Below are 16,438 nucleotides of genomic sequence, written 5' to 3'. Positions count from 1 at the left end.
GGTTTTTAAAAACTAACATCCCTACATAATAAAATTACACATCTGGACAGAATTAAGTTAAGTGCAGAGGCTGAGCGGCTGAAACAAAGCCCTGCTGAGCCTCTGGGCTCTTCGGGCCTTTCTTCGCCCTCAATGAAGTCCTCTTCCGAGCTCCAGGAAGGGTCTACTCGTGAGTCATAAGGGCTCTCTAGCTTCCTGCCATTCCCTGGTATGATTACCCCCACTAGACATATATGTGGTGGCACTTGAATAGAACTCACAAGTGTGTGTGTGTGTGTGTGTGTGTGTGTGTGTGTAATGCCTGTAAATCTCTAAGTAGTGCACAATAATAATATAAAATCACCATCACAGGAAGTTCACAGGAAGCTATTTTATACAGTGTCAGACAGCTCAGTATTTCCCAAACTTGTTTTTTTTTTTTTTTACTACAATTCCCACCATCCTTGACCACTGGTGCTGTTAGATAGGGATGATGGGAGCTGTAGTCCAAAAAACAGCTGGAGACCCAAGTTTGGGAAGCACTGATCTAGCTGATATGGTCTACACAGGCTGGCAGTGTAGGGTTTCAGGCAGGGCGTCTATCCCAGACCTTACCTGGAGATGCTGGGGATTGAACCCAACACCTCCTGCTCGTGAAGCAGATGGTCTACCAATGAGTTGCAGCCCCTTACTAGAATATCATCCCCAGCTCAGCTTTAGAAGCGAGCAGAAACAGAAGGCATTTTTCATTATTGTTTTATACACACACACACACACACACACACACACACACACACACTACCTCTTAGTGATTTGCAGGGGATCACGGAGGACGGGGTCATTATCGAACGTCTCCTTGTCAAAGAGTCTTCGGACAGCATACAGGGCCAGCTGCTCCATGAGAAGGAATGTTTCACTGATGTGCAGGAACATGGAAAAATAGTGGTCCTCCCCCCGGGAGCAGACATGGATGCTCTCTGTCAGGATGACGTTGGACGACTTTTCGAGCACTGAGATTTCATCCCAGGATATGACAAGTTTTACTGCAGGTGGGAACAAAAGAAATCTGTTCATGCCTTTCGGCTTCACGGTGGCCAGCTATTTTCCTTCGACCCTAAAGGGAGCATCCAATGAAATATTCTGCGTTTCCACGGAAAGATGCCACTGCTTCGCATTAGCCCTAAAACATAAGAGCATTAAATTTCCTCTTTTAAGCGCTACACATCCAGCTTTGACAACCTGGCGTTTCTGGCCACATTCAGACCATACATTTGAAGGACTATGATGCCACTTCGAATAGTCACGGCTTCTCCCAAAGAATTCTGGGAGTTGTAGTTTCTCAAGGGTGCTGAGAGTTGTCAGGAGACCCTCCATTCCCTTCCCAGAGCTACAATTCACAGAGCAAGTTAACAATCAATCCCTCTTCCTCATCAATGTTCATTTGGCAATTTCGGTCTCGCTGAAAATGCCCAATCCTCATTAGGCTGTTTTTAGGAGATTGGGGGTGGACATACTGATTTCTCCAATCCAACTTTGATTTCTCCATTGTTTTCTATGGACAGCATTCACTCCCATCGTTGATGACATTTTAAAATAGCTTCTAGAAAACAAGTTTAAGGACAGCACAAACATCAAGGACAGAGACCCTTCCAAAAAAAAAAAAAAGGAAAAAAAAAAGGATTAAGCTAGCTGGAGAAGGTTGTCAGGACAAATATCTCTCTATATGTTTCCAGAAACTACAAGGAGTGGAGTACCTGTTGTATCTCGAGGCTGTCCCACAAGACGGGGCAACCACAATGAAAAGCCCTGCTCCAAATGCAGAGACCTAATGGGGATATGGAAACAGCTTTGACTGGCTGGCCATCCCAGATGAGGGTATCCAAGGGGTCTCAAACCCTCGGCGAGATACGGACGTCCCCTGTATGCGAAGACATGCTCCCCGCGGGGGTTGCACAGATGAGACCAATAGTGGGTCCAATGGTCAAGAAGGCGGTTTCTGCATGTGCTCAGATGCTAAAGCGGAGGGGATCTTGGTACAGATTAGAGTTCTAAAATGGAATATGCTCATCCTTTTTTAATTGTTTATGGTGTATTTATATTGACCTGTTTTGTGGCACAAGGTTTACAAGTTGTGCTTCTGCTTAGGAAAGCAGTTACAGTGGTAACTCGGTTTTCAAACAGCTTAGTTCCCGAACAACTCAGAACCCAGACGCTGCAAACCTGGAAGTAGGTGTTCCGGTTTTCAAACTTTGCCCCGGAAGCCAAACGTGCTCCGGAGCTTCCGTTTTTACTGTTGCGCAGCAAATTTGAGTCCCCCGCATAGAAATTAAGGCTTTTTTGCTCCCGTTTTACCCTTAAGCAGCAAATTTAAATCCACCCCCTAATTAAAGCATTCAATTTCTGATTGCAGTGTTCTGAGGTGATATTTGGTGCTTTTGTTTTTGCTATTTTTTGCGTTTTTGTTTGTGTGGCTTTTTCATTTTTCTGTCTGTGGCTTGTTCTTCATTTTATGATTGATTGATTGGTTGATTGATTGTGTGACTGTGGAAAAAGATAAAAGCCCCCCCCCCCATCCAAACAATGACTATAATCAGTGCAGGTAAGGAAAAAAATTAATTTAAATTTTTATCATCTACAATGCTGTCTTATTTATTTTATAGCACAGAACATTGATTATTGCTTTCATTTTATGGATCAATGGTCTTGTTAGACAGTAAAATTCATGCTAAATTGCTGTTTTAGGGGTCGTTTTTAAAAGCCTGGAAAGGATTAATCTGTTTTGCATTACTTTCTATGGGAAAGTGTGCCTTGGTTTTGGAACGCTTTGGTTTTGGAACGGACTTCCGGAACGGATTAAGTTTTAGAACCAAGGTACCACTGTACTTCCCTTTATCTATGTTACGTTTTTTGATAGACAATTGTATTTTAAAGATAAATATTAATTAATCCACTTGTAGCTTCAGATATAAAGCTCATTTCAAAACCCACCACCGTGCAAGGGAATCACGGAGAACGGCAGGACTCCACTTACTTTCAGCTCCCAGTAGGAAGGAGTAAAAGCTCAGAAAGTTGGTGCTCAGATACAGCCATCCTTGGCAGGGCACCCGGCCTCTCCAGTAGCTGCATGAGTAGTACGTCACCAGCTTCTCTTGTTCGGGTAGCCCGAAACACTTCCCGAACTTCAGATGAGCTTCACGGAACTTCTCTGGATCCTCCTCTTTTATTAAGGATCCTTTTCCTTCTTCGGCAATCAAACCCTTAAAAAAAAAGGTGAATGAGGTGCTGAGCACCAGGTAATCTACCCAAGTCACTCCCCTGAAGCCAAGAGCCTCAGGCCACTGCTTTGTGGTGGGACCAGAGGCAACAGCAGGCAAAATATGGGCATCCTGTACCCGGAAGTGTTGTCAGAGTTCAAGAGCAAATCTGGTCAACCAGAAAAGCTCAGGTCCAGTTAGGGGTGCAGCCTAGGGAGGGTTTCGAGGGCCAGGTAGCAAGGCTTAGAGGTCCACATTCCGTCCCAGAGCCTTTCAATACCCTCCCTTCTGCAACTTTTCTACATTCCAGCATGGCCCCTGGATGCTGGGTATTGCTGGGTGACATTTGGTTTTCAACATCTTGATATATCACCAACAAAACATCATGATGTACCGGTATATTACAATGTCTGGTATAAGGAGGGAGCTATGTAGAGGCACTGTCTGGCTTCACTGTCCGTCCGTCCCGTCCCCCCCGTCCCCATTGTGATTTTTGCTGGCACCACTGCCCCCTGCATGAGGCAGGGGAGAGCTGAGCCAGCAGAGTTAACAGGTGTTGCAGGAATCAAGAGAAGCATTGGCTGGCTTCAAGGTTTTCCCCACACTGTGATTTTTGCATAGCGCAAACACACACACACACACACACACATCATGATTAAAATATTGTCAAAAATTATGAAACTGTTATCACGATGTGGACTTTAAAGTGGTTTTGGACAATATATCGCCCAGCCCTAATACTGGGTGCAAGTCCCGAAGTGGCTTATAGAACCAGCTTCTAACGTACTCTGATCTTCCCATGCACAAAGCTGGTGATGTCCTCACTGGAATCGAACACAGAGAGAGTCGCCATCACATTCTGCTCTAGCCAGTCCCAGTGTGCTGTTATTTCTTCTCTGCTGGCTCCTGATAGGAAACATTAACTAGTATTAAATAAACTTCACTAGGTACACCAGAAGCTCCTCCACCAGATGGGTAAACAAGATTCCCCCCCCTTTATCCCCAGCCACCATATCCTATCTTGTTGCAAAGTCAGAAAAAGAGTACTAAGTATTCTGCTGATATTATTTTCTGTTAGCCGTTCTCTGTCTTTTTTTAGTGCAGTTGCCCCAAGAAAAGGGACTTGGGGAGAATCAGAAGTAATTGAAATTGAGTTGAAAATAGGCTTATGATCACAGGGGGCTGCCTTACAGCAAATCAAATATTTTGTTTGTCTTGCCGAGTATCATCGAGGGCCCCATCCGTACTATGCATTTAAAGCAGTATCATATAACTTTCAGCAGTCATGGCTTCCCTAAATTAATTCTGGGAGCTATAGTTTCCTAACAGTGCTGAGGGTGTTAGGAGACCACCTATACCCCTCACAGAGCGACAATTCCCAGAGTGGTTTCACAGTCAATCCCTCTTCCCAAGGAACTCTGGGGATTGAAACTCTGAGAGAAGAATGGGGGGGGGGAGGAAGAGTGTCTCTTAACACCTCTCAGCACTACAGTTCCCATAATTCTTTAGCAGAAGCCATGACTGCTAAAACTAGTATGATGCTGCTTCAAACGTATAGTGCAAGTGGGCCCTACATCAGGGATGGAGAACCTATTAAGAGGACTTGAGGATGAGCTTCAGAAAACAATTTCTCATTGGCTTTAGGGTGACACGTCCTTTGGTAAACAGCTCCCCGGTAGTGCAGGAAGACAAACAGGATCCCCGCCCTGCTTCGCTCTCTCTCCTTTGTGTGTGCTTCCTTGGAGTCACTGAACAATTATCTGCATGAGGTTCCAGAGAACACAAGATTCAAGTGTTAGCAAGGAGTTGCACTTAATATAATAGCACCTGGTTTTGTCATGGAGGGGATACACAGGGGGGCATGGATGGCTTGGAGGACCCTATCCCTAGCTTCACACTGAATCCAAGAGAACCACATGCAAACAGTTGTAAAGGGAACATAGGAAGCTGCCTTCAGCCCCATTTGCACTACAGATTTAAAGCACCATGGTGCCGCTTTAAACAGCCATGGGTTCCACAAACAATCCATGCAGGTGTAGTTTGTCCAGGGTGCTGAGAGTTGTGAGGAGACCCTCCCCCCAATTCCCCTCACAGAGCTACAATTCCCAGAGTGGTTTAACAGCCAAGCCTTCATCCCTGGGAATTGTAGCTCTGTGAGGGGAATTGGGCGCAGGGGGGGGGTCTCCTCACAACTCTCAGCCTACCTTAGCAAACTGCAGTTCCCAGAATTCTTTATCGGAAGCTATGGCTGTTTAAAAAGTGGTGTTGTGTTGCTTTAAACATGATAGTGCAGACAGGGCCTTAGATTATTTGGTCCATCTAGCTCCATACTGCCTGTTCTGGCTGGCAAAGAACCAGGGGGGAAGTGATAGGAACCCTGATCTGACCCAAAGGTTAGATGTCCCCCTACCTCCCCCACTAAACTAAAAGTGAAGTCTTTGTTCTGTATCAGGCAGCATTTCTTCCCCACAATGACAAGGCACCCCAAGTTATCACTGCCATCCTCCTGGGCTCAGCTCAGTTCTGAATTGTATGTACTCACCACATGCAATAGACCAGTAGACTTGAGAATCTGGTGTCTGGTGCAGGATGCGAAAAGGAGCAACTTTTGACGTAGAGTCCAAAACTGCATCCAGGGTCCCCACCAGGATGCCTGTGGGGTATAGGACAAAGCTTGAGAGCACAATATATACAAGGTATGGTTTGCAGAGTCTGCTAGACGCCGGGTTTTGCCTTCCATATGGTCCAGAGAAGGCTGTATACTCTTGGGCAAGGAAGATGGCAGATGAGTGCTGCATAGGGCCAGCTTTGGGAACAACGGTGCTGGAAGAAGGTTAAACAGCAAACACGCCCATTGCAAGGCAGGTATTATCTATAGATACATATACAGCTATAGCTATAGCTATTGGGGTGGAAGTAATCAGGGGTGTCTTGGCTGTATTTGCATTCCCTGGCTTTCAAGGACTGGAGTATAGAGTAGACCAGGGTTTCCACAACTTGGGTCTCCAGCTGTTTGTGGACTATAATCCCCATCATCCCTGACCACTGGGTCCTGCTAGCTAGGGATGATGGGAGTTGTAATCCCAAAACAGCTGGAGGGCCAAGTTTGGGAAACACTGGACTAGACCGTTCTCCCCAAACTGATTAAGGTGAAAACTTTTTTTTTTTTTTTTTGTCCAGAGGGCAAGGGAGAATAAGCTGCAAGTGTGCATTTCTAATGAAAAAAAAAGTGTGCTGAATCCCAAAACACTGGGCTGCATGTTTTGTTCTTATTATCTTGGTGGCCAAGTTGGAACATGGCCACCAATTTTGGTTACTGTGTGCAATCACACCTATCTGCCATAGGTTGTCATATCACATTTTGTAGCCACCTTCACAAAGATTACGGAAGAGTTTACATTTTAAAATTTGGTCCATAAACAAAAAAGTTAATGGCATTCGCCCCCCCCCCCCCACCATGTTACCATTTTTCTAACTTGTGAAATTCATGAACACCCGCTTCCAACCAACTCTCCCAAAATGCATTCAAGCTTTTTAAGAGGCCTTTTCAGGATTCTGAACCAGTATAATGCATTGCATGATTCCGTGTGTGTATTACCAATGGTGCTTTGTACACCCCCTTCCGGCAACTCTTGCAGCCAAACACCTTGCTCTGCTTTCCTTTGGACCACATCAGTGAGACCAAAAGGGGGGTCTTGTCTGGGCAGCCCAGGATGTCCATACACACTGCCCTGAGAGGTCATTTAAGTGCTGCAAATGCAGCAATTTGAATTCACCCCTCAGAGGTGCACTCCATTGTCTCTATGGATACCAAGAGCAGTGTTGAATTACCACTGGCAGCTGGGGCCCATTAGGACTTCTAGAGTGGCAAGCAGGGTGACCAGCCATAGGTGCAGCCAGAGCTAATGATAGGCAGGAGCCACCCCCTTACTGCTTTGGATGTAAGAAGAAAGGGAAGTGAGTCTGGAAGTGACAGCAGGCTGAGATTGGTGGGGCAGTACCCTATTAATGGACCAGCTTCCATGGTGCGTTACACAAGAGGAAATCCTAAAACCTCAAGTGTGCAACTCGACGACACCATGAGTCTGCTGAAATGCAAATCAGGAACCAGCCAGCATGGATTGTTCCCTACATTTCGTTGCCACATAGTTGGCCTTCTAATTAGATCACAGGAACATAAGAAGAAGAAAAAGCCTTCCTTCTGCGCTGGATCGAAGGTCTATTCAGTCCATGGTTCCTGTCCAACAGCTCCCAACCAGGTGCCTCTAAGAAGCCTATAAGCAACCAGCTTCTTGTACTCAGTCCTAACCATCTGGTAAGCAGAAGTTCACCGTCCGTCTCTGAAAAGGGAGGTTGCATGTAGTCAACATGACTAACAGCTCTGGAGTGACCTGCCCTTGTGGAGTCTGCAGAATTCTGTGAAAGGAGCACTAACATTTCGCCTACCCTGAACTAACCAATGACCAGGTTCACTGGATGAGCCCGAACTCTTAGTGCGAGGGGGTTATGGGTGGGAGCATCTTCTCTCAACCAACTCCTCCCCCACCACTTACCATGTTCCTGCTGATCATGCCAAGTTGCACACAGCACACAACGAAGCCTAAAACTGGCTTGCTAAGAGGAGGGAGCTGTAAAGATGAACTCCCCACCCCCTCACCCCACAACGATGCACAGGAAACACAGATCAATTCCTTAACATTTTAGAACAGCCATTAGCTGCTAAAACGAATCTGTGGCTCTCTTAAACATTTGATAAGGGATGAAACACCCACACAGAGGGATCAATAAGTTGAGTCAGGCAGACAGACCTCATCCGGGACGGCGACAGAACTTCATATCACTGGACGGGGTTGCCAGGGCTCCAGCCAGCTGACTCTCCACCCACCCTCCCACCCAGTGACCAGACATAGCATCACTCCAGGGGATTGTGGGAAATTCATCCCAGCACTGCTCAGAATGCTAGGTAGTCATCAGCAGTAGGTTGTGGAGGAGCCATTGGAGGTTGCCCAGCATGCCAGGTGCCAACTTTGGCTCTAATGAAATCTACTAGCTTGGCTTGTTGCATTGCTCAGATCTGTCAGTGCCAGATAAACCTAAGGGGGCCCAGAAGCAGGTGAGGGGGGCCAGAATCAGAGGAAGGCGCTCCTCAAACACAGAACCAGATTTGAATTTCATTTCAGGGAGGGAGGGAGAGAGATAACACTTGCAGTCCGAAACCTAGAACTATTGCTTTTCCTGCATGTGTAATCTAATCTTCCCCTCCACTTCAGAGCCCTTAACCGCGACATTACGGATTACATCCAGATTCACTGGAAGAACGCTTCCTTGCTGAATTATTCATCTCGCCAGGCGCATTTTGCAGCTGCCTCAATCTTCACAGAGACTTCTTTTATCAGAACACCTTCTAATCTATTCCCGTCGCCCAGTTCCCATAATGATCACACTACAGGGCAATGGTACTAGTCCATGTTTCGCGGAATGCAGAGCCCCCAAATGGCAGCTTCTTACGGCATCGTCTCTGGAAAAGGAAGGGTTCTTGAAACACCAAAACATGCTCCGTATCAAATCAAGAGGGGGTGACTTTTCGTCAGCATGAAAAGGCAGCTTGCAAATTACCTCGCAAACTTATGCACTGCCTCTTTCCCTAACGCATGCCTGCTTCTTCAGCAAGGGGAGGGAAACCAATTAAAGTTGATAGAAACTTTCCTGTTTGCTTGGGCAACAAATGGCTGAAAATGGCATGATGGTGGGTATGCCAGGCAAGCTGTTCATTGAGCAATCTATCCTGATTTGCTGGCGCAGAGGTCAAACTTGTCCACATCAATCAATAGTTTATCCTGTACTCTTTAGATTATCCCAGAGGCCCCCAAACTTATTTGGTCTACTGCCCCTTTTTCAGAAAGAAAGAAAGAAAAATTACTCATTTTCATAATTTTCTTTTCTTTCATAATGCCCCCCACCATCCCTTTATTTTAATTCAACACCTTCCAATTGCATCCAAAGCTACTACTGCCGACCCAGGGGGCAGTATGGCCCACTTTGGGAAACACTGGTAACTTTCCTAACCGCAATAAATAAATAAATAAATCTGTGCCTGTGCTTTAAGCGAATTTGCTGTGCCCAGAGCGCTTTAATTGCACAAACAGACGTGGGTGGCGCTGTAGTCTAAACCACTGAGCCTAGGTTGGCGGTTCGAATCCCCGTGATGGGGTGAGCTCCTGTTGCTTGGTCCCTGCTCCTGCCAACTTAGCAGTTCAAAAGCACGTCAAAGTGCAAGTAGATAAATAGGTACCGCTCCGGCGGGAAGGTAAACGGCGTTTCCGTGCGCTGCTCTGGTTCGCGGCTTAGTCATGCTGGCTACATGACCCAGAAGCTGTACGCCGGCTCCCTCAGCCAGTAACGCAAGATGAGCGCCGCAATCCCAGAGTCATCCGCGACTGGACCTAACGTTCAGGGGTCCCTTTACCTTTACTAAAATTTCTGGAATCCGACTGAATGACTCCCAGAAAATTATTCATGGAGGAGAATGGTTACCAGTCACAATGTCTCTGTTCCGCCTCCACTGTCAGAGGTAGAGATGCTTCTGAACACCAGCTGCTTGGAAATGGCAGGGGGGGAAAGTGCTCTTGGCTCATGTCCTGCTTGCTGGCCTCCCTCAGCGATCTGGAGGGTGTCCAAGCGGCTACATGCACATTATAGTAAGTTCTAAGTAGGTAGTCTGTGTTTGCTTTTAACCTATGGTTTGTAAGAGTAATCATCGGGTTGTCCTCTAAGATGTTGTTCGGACTACAACTCCCATCATTCCTGACCACTTGCCATCAGAAGACAGTACATTCTGCTAGCTCATCGCTTTGTGTTTGTAGGCAAGTCAACTAATCACAAGACTTTCGCTCAACCAACCAATAGTTTGATTAAATCTGCATGTGAGGGAAAAAAAGTGGGGTGGGGAAAGCATATTTTGCACACATGCGAATGCAGAAGCCATAATTTTGGAAAAGGAAATTCTATTTCCGCTCACATCTTCCTTTAAAAAAACTTTTAATAAATTAGATCTGATTTGGGGGGACCTTTTAAAAATCAATTGCAGAATGTTTTCAATAGATCAATCCATTGAGTAAGTAGAGGATATACCGGTAACCCCAAGTCAGTGTTTCTCAAACTTGGGTCTCTAGCGGTTGTTGGACTACAATGCCCATCACCCCTGATGACCTGTCCTCCTTCACTGCCCTAAGTGAAATTGAAATAACTTCTGTGGGTGCCAAATGAAGACTACTCTACTTAAAACTGGGGTCAAAATACAAAAGTTGCTAAGCAACTTTTGCCTGAATCAGAGGTGGGGGGGAAATGTGAGCCTCCAGATTTTGGGTTCCAACTCCTGTCAGCCCCCAGCCAGCAGGCTCAGGAATAATGGGATTCCAACGCCCCCCCCCCAATAACCCCAGGCCTAAACGATGACTCTGTATCACACAACATACGTATCAATGAAAAAAATTGTGCAGAGGGAATAAGTAAAAGATGTGATGTTATTTTCTTCAAGTCCCAGCACTGAATATACTATATTAATATAGAGGGTATGAATTTTGCCAGAAAGCATTTGCACTGATTACCGCCTTTCACCAGATAAAAACACAGTTTCTAACTGCAATATTAGTCATAAAGCAATGGGAGGGGGGAATCTCCGTGACTCAAAGCTAGCTACAGTGCTTCCAGCTAAATTATTCTTGCTACATCCCCTTTGGCACCATTCAATGTAAAACAAACTGCAAACTTCCAAGATTCTGGCCCCACACCAACAGGCAAGCTCATTAAAGTTTCAAAAGCACGGAGTAAAATATCATAGCTAGGTATCCTCCAAAGCCAAAAAGCGAAGCTAGCAAGTGTGACGTGTGCATATATGTATGTGTATAATGCATTTGTGATCTTTGTATTACCTGGGATAAATGATTGCTTTATTAAGGCTCTGGGTGAGTCTCAGCCTTGCAAATGCCCACTTGCCTGGCAGTCTGTGGTTGGGTATCAATTGCTTCCAGGCACAGAAGAGAGTTTGTCCATTAGGAAAGGACAGGTTCCTACCCCTCCCCAACCCACGTCCTATTACCAGGCCATCAATCTGCTACAAGTGACTAACGCAAGTGTAGGTGGCCGTGCCAATGGGCTGGTGATGCCTTTGGATGGATCCGCATAGCAGGCATAACCTTATGCACGTGGCGATTGCAAGGACAAAAACGGGGCAACGCTCTCCACTGCTTATAGGAAGCGCAGCACACAAGCAAGATGCGAGTGGCCCAATTCGACAGCCTCCTGGGGGGTTGCATCAGCAGCAGAAGCAAGCCATTTTTTCCCCTGACAAAGCGTGCTGCTGCTGCTGCTCCTGCCTCACTCAAACAACCACCTGCTTTGAGAGCAGGTGTTGTGCAGTGGATTAAGGTTGAAAGCCAGGAAGACCTGGGCCATCAGTTGCTAGCTTCAGGGCGCAACCCAAACAAACAAACAAACGGAGAAGGCAATATTGGCTTACTGGAAACTGCCTTAGACCAGGTAAGGCTCTTTGTGCAGATAGCTCAGGTTGTATACCCTGAGATTGGCAGTAGCTCTCCAGGACTGCAGGCAGAGGGCTGTTTTCCACATCACCTGCAACCTGATCTTTTCTTCTTAAACAACAACTGTACAGATAGTTAGCCCTAATATAGACCAGCTTTCTCTTTAACCTATGACTAACGGTTCTTTGGGTTTGAACCAGAAGCTGCAGCTGGAGAAGAACGATGGCGACTGGAACTATTGGACATAAGCATGTTGCTTAAAACATTGCATAGGCTGCCAATTTGCTACCATGCCAAGTTCCAAGTTACAGTACTGATGAAGGTACTGTATACGAATCCCCATAACGACCTTGGACCACATTGTCTGGGGGAATGCCTTTCCCCAGTATAGATGGCCTGTTCACTACAATTGTTAGATCAGTCCCATCATTCCCAACTACTGGCCAGGCAGGCTGCAGCTGATGGGAGTTGGAGTTCAGCAGCATTCAGAGTAGTGCAGGTTCCCCATCTGTGGTTTAGATGCTTGTTCAATACTTATTTACTCAAGTATTTGATGTCACTGTTCATCTACTGTGGATAATTTGCATTTTCTGGTTTTACTGTACTGGCCTTAAGGAGATATGTTTGCACACTTGCCTGGGATGTAAGGCAGTGGTATAAAAATGAATTATAAATAAATAAATAAACCTTTATGCTGCCTTATGCTGAGTAAGACCATTGGGCCAACCTAGCTGAGCATTATCTACACTGACCGGCAGCTGATCTCCAGGGTCTCAGGAGGGAGTCTCTCTCAGCCTTACCTGCAAACTGAACCTGGGGTCTTCTGCATGCTGCGCTTGAGCCCCGCCAGGGGGACTACAGCTCAGCGCAGAAGCAGAGGCATTTCCGCAGAGGAAGCTCCAAGTTCATTCTCCTCCACGGGTGACGAGCCACTGCAGCTGCTGACCCAACTGGTCCATGCAACAAAACTAATGGGTGGTAGGCAAGCAGCCAAACAGATTGACAAAAGAAACAAATTTCCCAACACACAATGAATAATCAGCTCATGGAATTTCACCAGCACCAACTTAGATGGCCAGTAACTCTTTTGTGTGTGTGCAGGGATATGCTTTTTTTAAGCATTAATCAAACTGAAGGGGTGGGTGGGGATTGAATTATTAAAGGCTCTTTGCTTTGTTAGCTTAATTGAACCTTCACATTCAGTGGCCATGTATCTCTGAACTGACCAGGTGCTGGGGAAGAACATGGACAGTCATCAACATCATGTCCAGAACATGGGAACAGAACACTGAATTAGATGCTGGTGTGTTTTTTTTAATCAGGGCAGGGAATGTCAAGCCTGGGGGCTGGTGGAGGCTCTCCATCCATCTCCATTTGTATCCTTAGATCGATCTCAAGACCCTGACTGGTCCTGCTTCACACCACAAGTGCTTTTTTGCCTGGCTGGAATCACAGAATTGAAGAGTGGGAAGGGACCACAAGAGTCATCTAGTCCAACCCCATGCAATGCAGGAAAAGCTTTTGCCCAACGTGGGGCTCGAACCCACGAACCTGAGATTAAGAGTCTCAGCTTCTTGCCTCATGGGATGGATGATGGAGTGTGCACAAAAAACTAGCCTACCATGCAAAGTTAAAATGCACTCAACTTCTCCACACCTGCATGTGGCCCTTGAAGGATGTTGCAGAAGGGCATGTGGCCTGGAGGCTGGACAAGGATTCTCTGCTCTTGGTTGTTTTTACTCTTGAGTCCCTGTTCCACACTGTAACTAATCCTTAGTACATGCAACTGGGGGAAAAATGTAACTGAAAAATTGCTTTCCCTGCCTGCATTTGGCTCTCCTTTCTCTGGTTTGTCCTGCAGCAAATGTTCAGATTGTAAATGCCTTGGGGCAGGGGCCTGCCCTCTTGCACTTTGTGAAACTGCCATGCAGATTGAAGACACAATTATGAGTAGTTATAACAGGAGTTTTAAATGTTGCCTTGAGCTCATTTGGAAAAGCGAGGAAAGTGTAATGACAGGAACAGCAACAATCAAACAGAATGAACAACAATTATTAGAATTTTGCCTGACCAAGAGAGGCAATTTATTCTACACAGCTATTATGAAATATTGTCTCACCCCTTATATACTCAATCAACCACCATGTTCTGCAGACACCAGACGTTATCAGGGGATCCATTCCACAAAATGTAGGAACAGGGTCTTTAGTGTGGTGGCTCCTACTCGGTCGGTAGAGCAGAAGACTCTTAATTTCAGGGCCATGGTTTTGAGCCCCATGTTAGGTGAAAGATTCCTGCATTGCAGGGGGTTGAACTAGATGACCCTCATGGTCCCTTCCAACTCAACAATTCTATGAATTTTCTTCCCTTGACTATTCAGCAGACACTGTCATTTCGGCACCTGCTGAAGACCTTCCTCTTCCAACAAGCCTTTTAATAGCAGAGTTCCCTCCTCAGACTGCATCTGTATTGGAACGGCTTTTAGATGTTTCTATTGTTTTATCGCTTGTTTGTTTACCACCCTGGGCTCCTTGGGGAGGAAGAGTGGGGTATACATTTAAGAAATGAATGAATAAAAGCACAGGAACCCTTGTCCTCACCTAGAATCAGGGGTTACCAGGTATTCTTTTATTTTGTTCATATGCCTCCTAAGTGTTTCAAGAGCTGCCATGCTAGGGAAAACACCAGCTACAGAATCTATTCCTGGCTCAAAGATGCAGAAATGGGGCAGAAACTTCAGCTGCCCACTGCGACCTTTCACATATCTCTGCAAGAAACCAGTTCCCTGCCCATTATTATTATTATTATTATTATGAAGGTGGCGACACCCCTTGGTCATCTTAGCAAGCTAGAACTTTTAAGCACACCAGAACACAGCCAGTTAAAAATGACGGCAGCAACAACACCATACCAAGCTGAGCGCTAATCTGCTCCCTCCTGTGCTTTTAAATGCACCTGCTTCTAGAGACATTTGCAGGTAAGCAAGCTTTTATCCCACAGTCCAAAAGCTTCACCTGCTGGTCTCTTCACTTCAAGGGCGAAAAGGCGGTACCAGACTCGGAGTGGACAAGAGGCAGAATAAAACACTGCTTCACACCTAGCTAATTAAAACCTATGGAACTGACTGCCACAAAACACTGCAAATAGCCAATAAATTATACTGTTCCCCCTTTTATTTAAGGGAGTAGATTAATTCAGAGGTGGTCCCATGGAGCCTCCAACTTCAGCAGCAGTATACCTCTTGAACAGCAAGTGCTTGAGACATACAATATAGAAAACCATTAGCCACAACAGTTACATAGAGCTTCCCCGTTCAGGAGCAGTCAGTAACCCCTCACAACTACCAGATGATGGCTTTGAGCCCTGCTTCTGGGCTTTTCCTAAAAAATATCTGATTGGCTACTGCTGGAAACAATATGCAGGGCATAAGGAGGTGTTGCACTAGGCCAGGTGTGGGGAAACATTTGGTCTTCCAGATGTTGATGAACTACAGCTCCCACCATTCCTGGCTGCTGCCCTTATTTGCTGGGGCTGGTGTAAGTTGAAGATGAAAGGTTGAAGATGAAAGAATCCCCCCCCACCCCCACCCCCGCATATGCACTAGACTGGTCCTTTGGGTAGATTCGTAGGTGGGACTGTTTTTGCCTTCCTGGACAGCTGACCACCTCGTCTGCACTCAGAACCCTACCACAGGCCAGGTGCGAAAACAACAGGTGCGGCGAAGGTGACTAGGGCACCTCAGGGCCAAGAAGGGGGACATGGGTTCGAATCCCCACTGCCTGTCCAAGTATCTTTCAGCATTAATCTACCTGCCTCGCCAAGGTGCTTGTTGGAATCAAATCAGGTGTGGAGGGAAAGACCCATATCCGGATCTCACCCTAGAGCTCACCTGGTGTGTGTGGCCTTAGCTTTCAGCCTAACCTACCTCTCAGGGCTGTTGTGAGGACGCAGCGCGCGTGGGGAGGGGGGAGGGGAAAGGGAGGCAGAACACCCAAGTTCAAATCCCAGCTTGCCCTTGTAAGCGCAAAGCAATAACTCTCAGTCTAACCCGGGCTCCCTCGCAGGGTTGTTGTGAGAATGCAAGGGAGGAATCTAACCGGGAGGGGCGGGAAAGAGGGAGAGAGAGGGAGGGAGCCGCTGCCTTACCGGTGAGCCCTCCTCCGCCTTCCTCCCCACAGCCTCTCCTCCTCTGCAGGACGAAGTACCGGTTGGAGCGCTCCAAGACCCACAGCTTCAGCGCGTTCTTTAGCAGCACCTCCTCGGGAGTCAGCCACATTATTGCTGCTTGCAGAGGCAGCTCCGCTCAGCCTTCCATGCCCGCCTCCCGCGCTGCGAGCTGCTCCTCCCGGGCTCCCACGTACGCAGACAGCCGGCCAGAGGCTCCCCGGGAGAGGCAGAAGGAGGGGAAAGGCAGGCACGCGCGAGCTGCCCGCTGGGGACTGTAGTTCCAAGGGCGGCTCCTCTGCACTCCGTGCGCCTCCGTGGCGCACTACAAGCCCCGGCAAGCCTTGCGCAGCCAGCCCCCCCCCCCCCCGGTCTGCTGCCTCTCCTCTAAGAGGCTGGCCGCCTTTGCCTTGGCAGCTGGAGAGCTGGGGAGGGAAAGTTCCCCTCCCCGCCACCGCACCCCAGCTTTCTCCCTGCTGTTTGTTTTCAAAGAGTGACCGG

The 16,438-nt window shown here is 47.0% G+C and overlaps 1 protein-coding gene across 1 annotated transcript in view; it reads right to left on the bottom strand.

Moving 5' to 3' along the window:
• The window catches only part of TBC1D8B (TBC1 domain family member 8B), a 40,448-nt gene extending 24,277 nt beyond the window's left edge, over window positions 1–16,171 (bottom strand). Inside the window, exons 1-5 of the mRNA XM_033137585.1 lie at window positions 15,920–16,171; window positions 5,776–5,886; window positions 4,021–4,139; window positions 3,011–3,236; window positions 782–1,022 (exon numbers count right to left, since the gene is read on the bottom strand). Coding sequence (XP_032993476.1) covers window positions 782–1,022; window positions 3,011–3,236; window positions 4,021–4,139; window positions 5,776–5,886; window positions 15,920–16,049 — 827 coding nt within the window. The 5' untranslated portion in view covers window positions 16,050–16,171. The remainder of the gene's footprint in view (window positions 1–781; window positions 1,023–3,010; window positions 3,237–4,020; window positions 4,140–5,775; window positions 5,887–15,919) is intronic.
• Between the last annotated feature and the right edge of the window lie 267 nt (window positions 16,172–16,438).

The sequence above is a fragment of the Lacerta agilis genome, chromosome Z, assembly GCF_009819535.1.
Source record: "Lacerta agilis isolate rLacAgi1 chromosome Z, rLacAgi1.pri, whole genome shotgun sequence".
Classification (NCBI taxonomy): Eukaryota; Metazoa; Chordata; class Lepidosauria; order Squamata; family Lacertidae; genus Lacerta; species Lacerta agilis.
The sequence above is the reverse complement of the archived record's forward strand: the minus strand, read 5'-3'. Positions and strand labels throughout refer to the sequence as shown.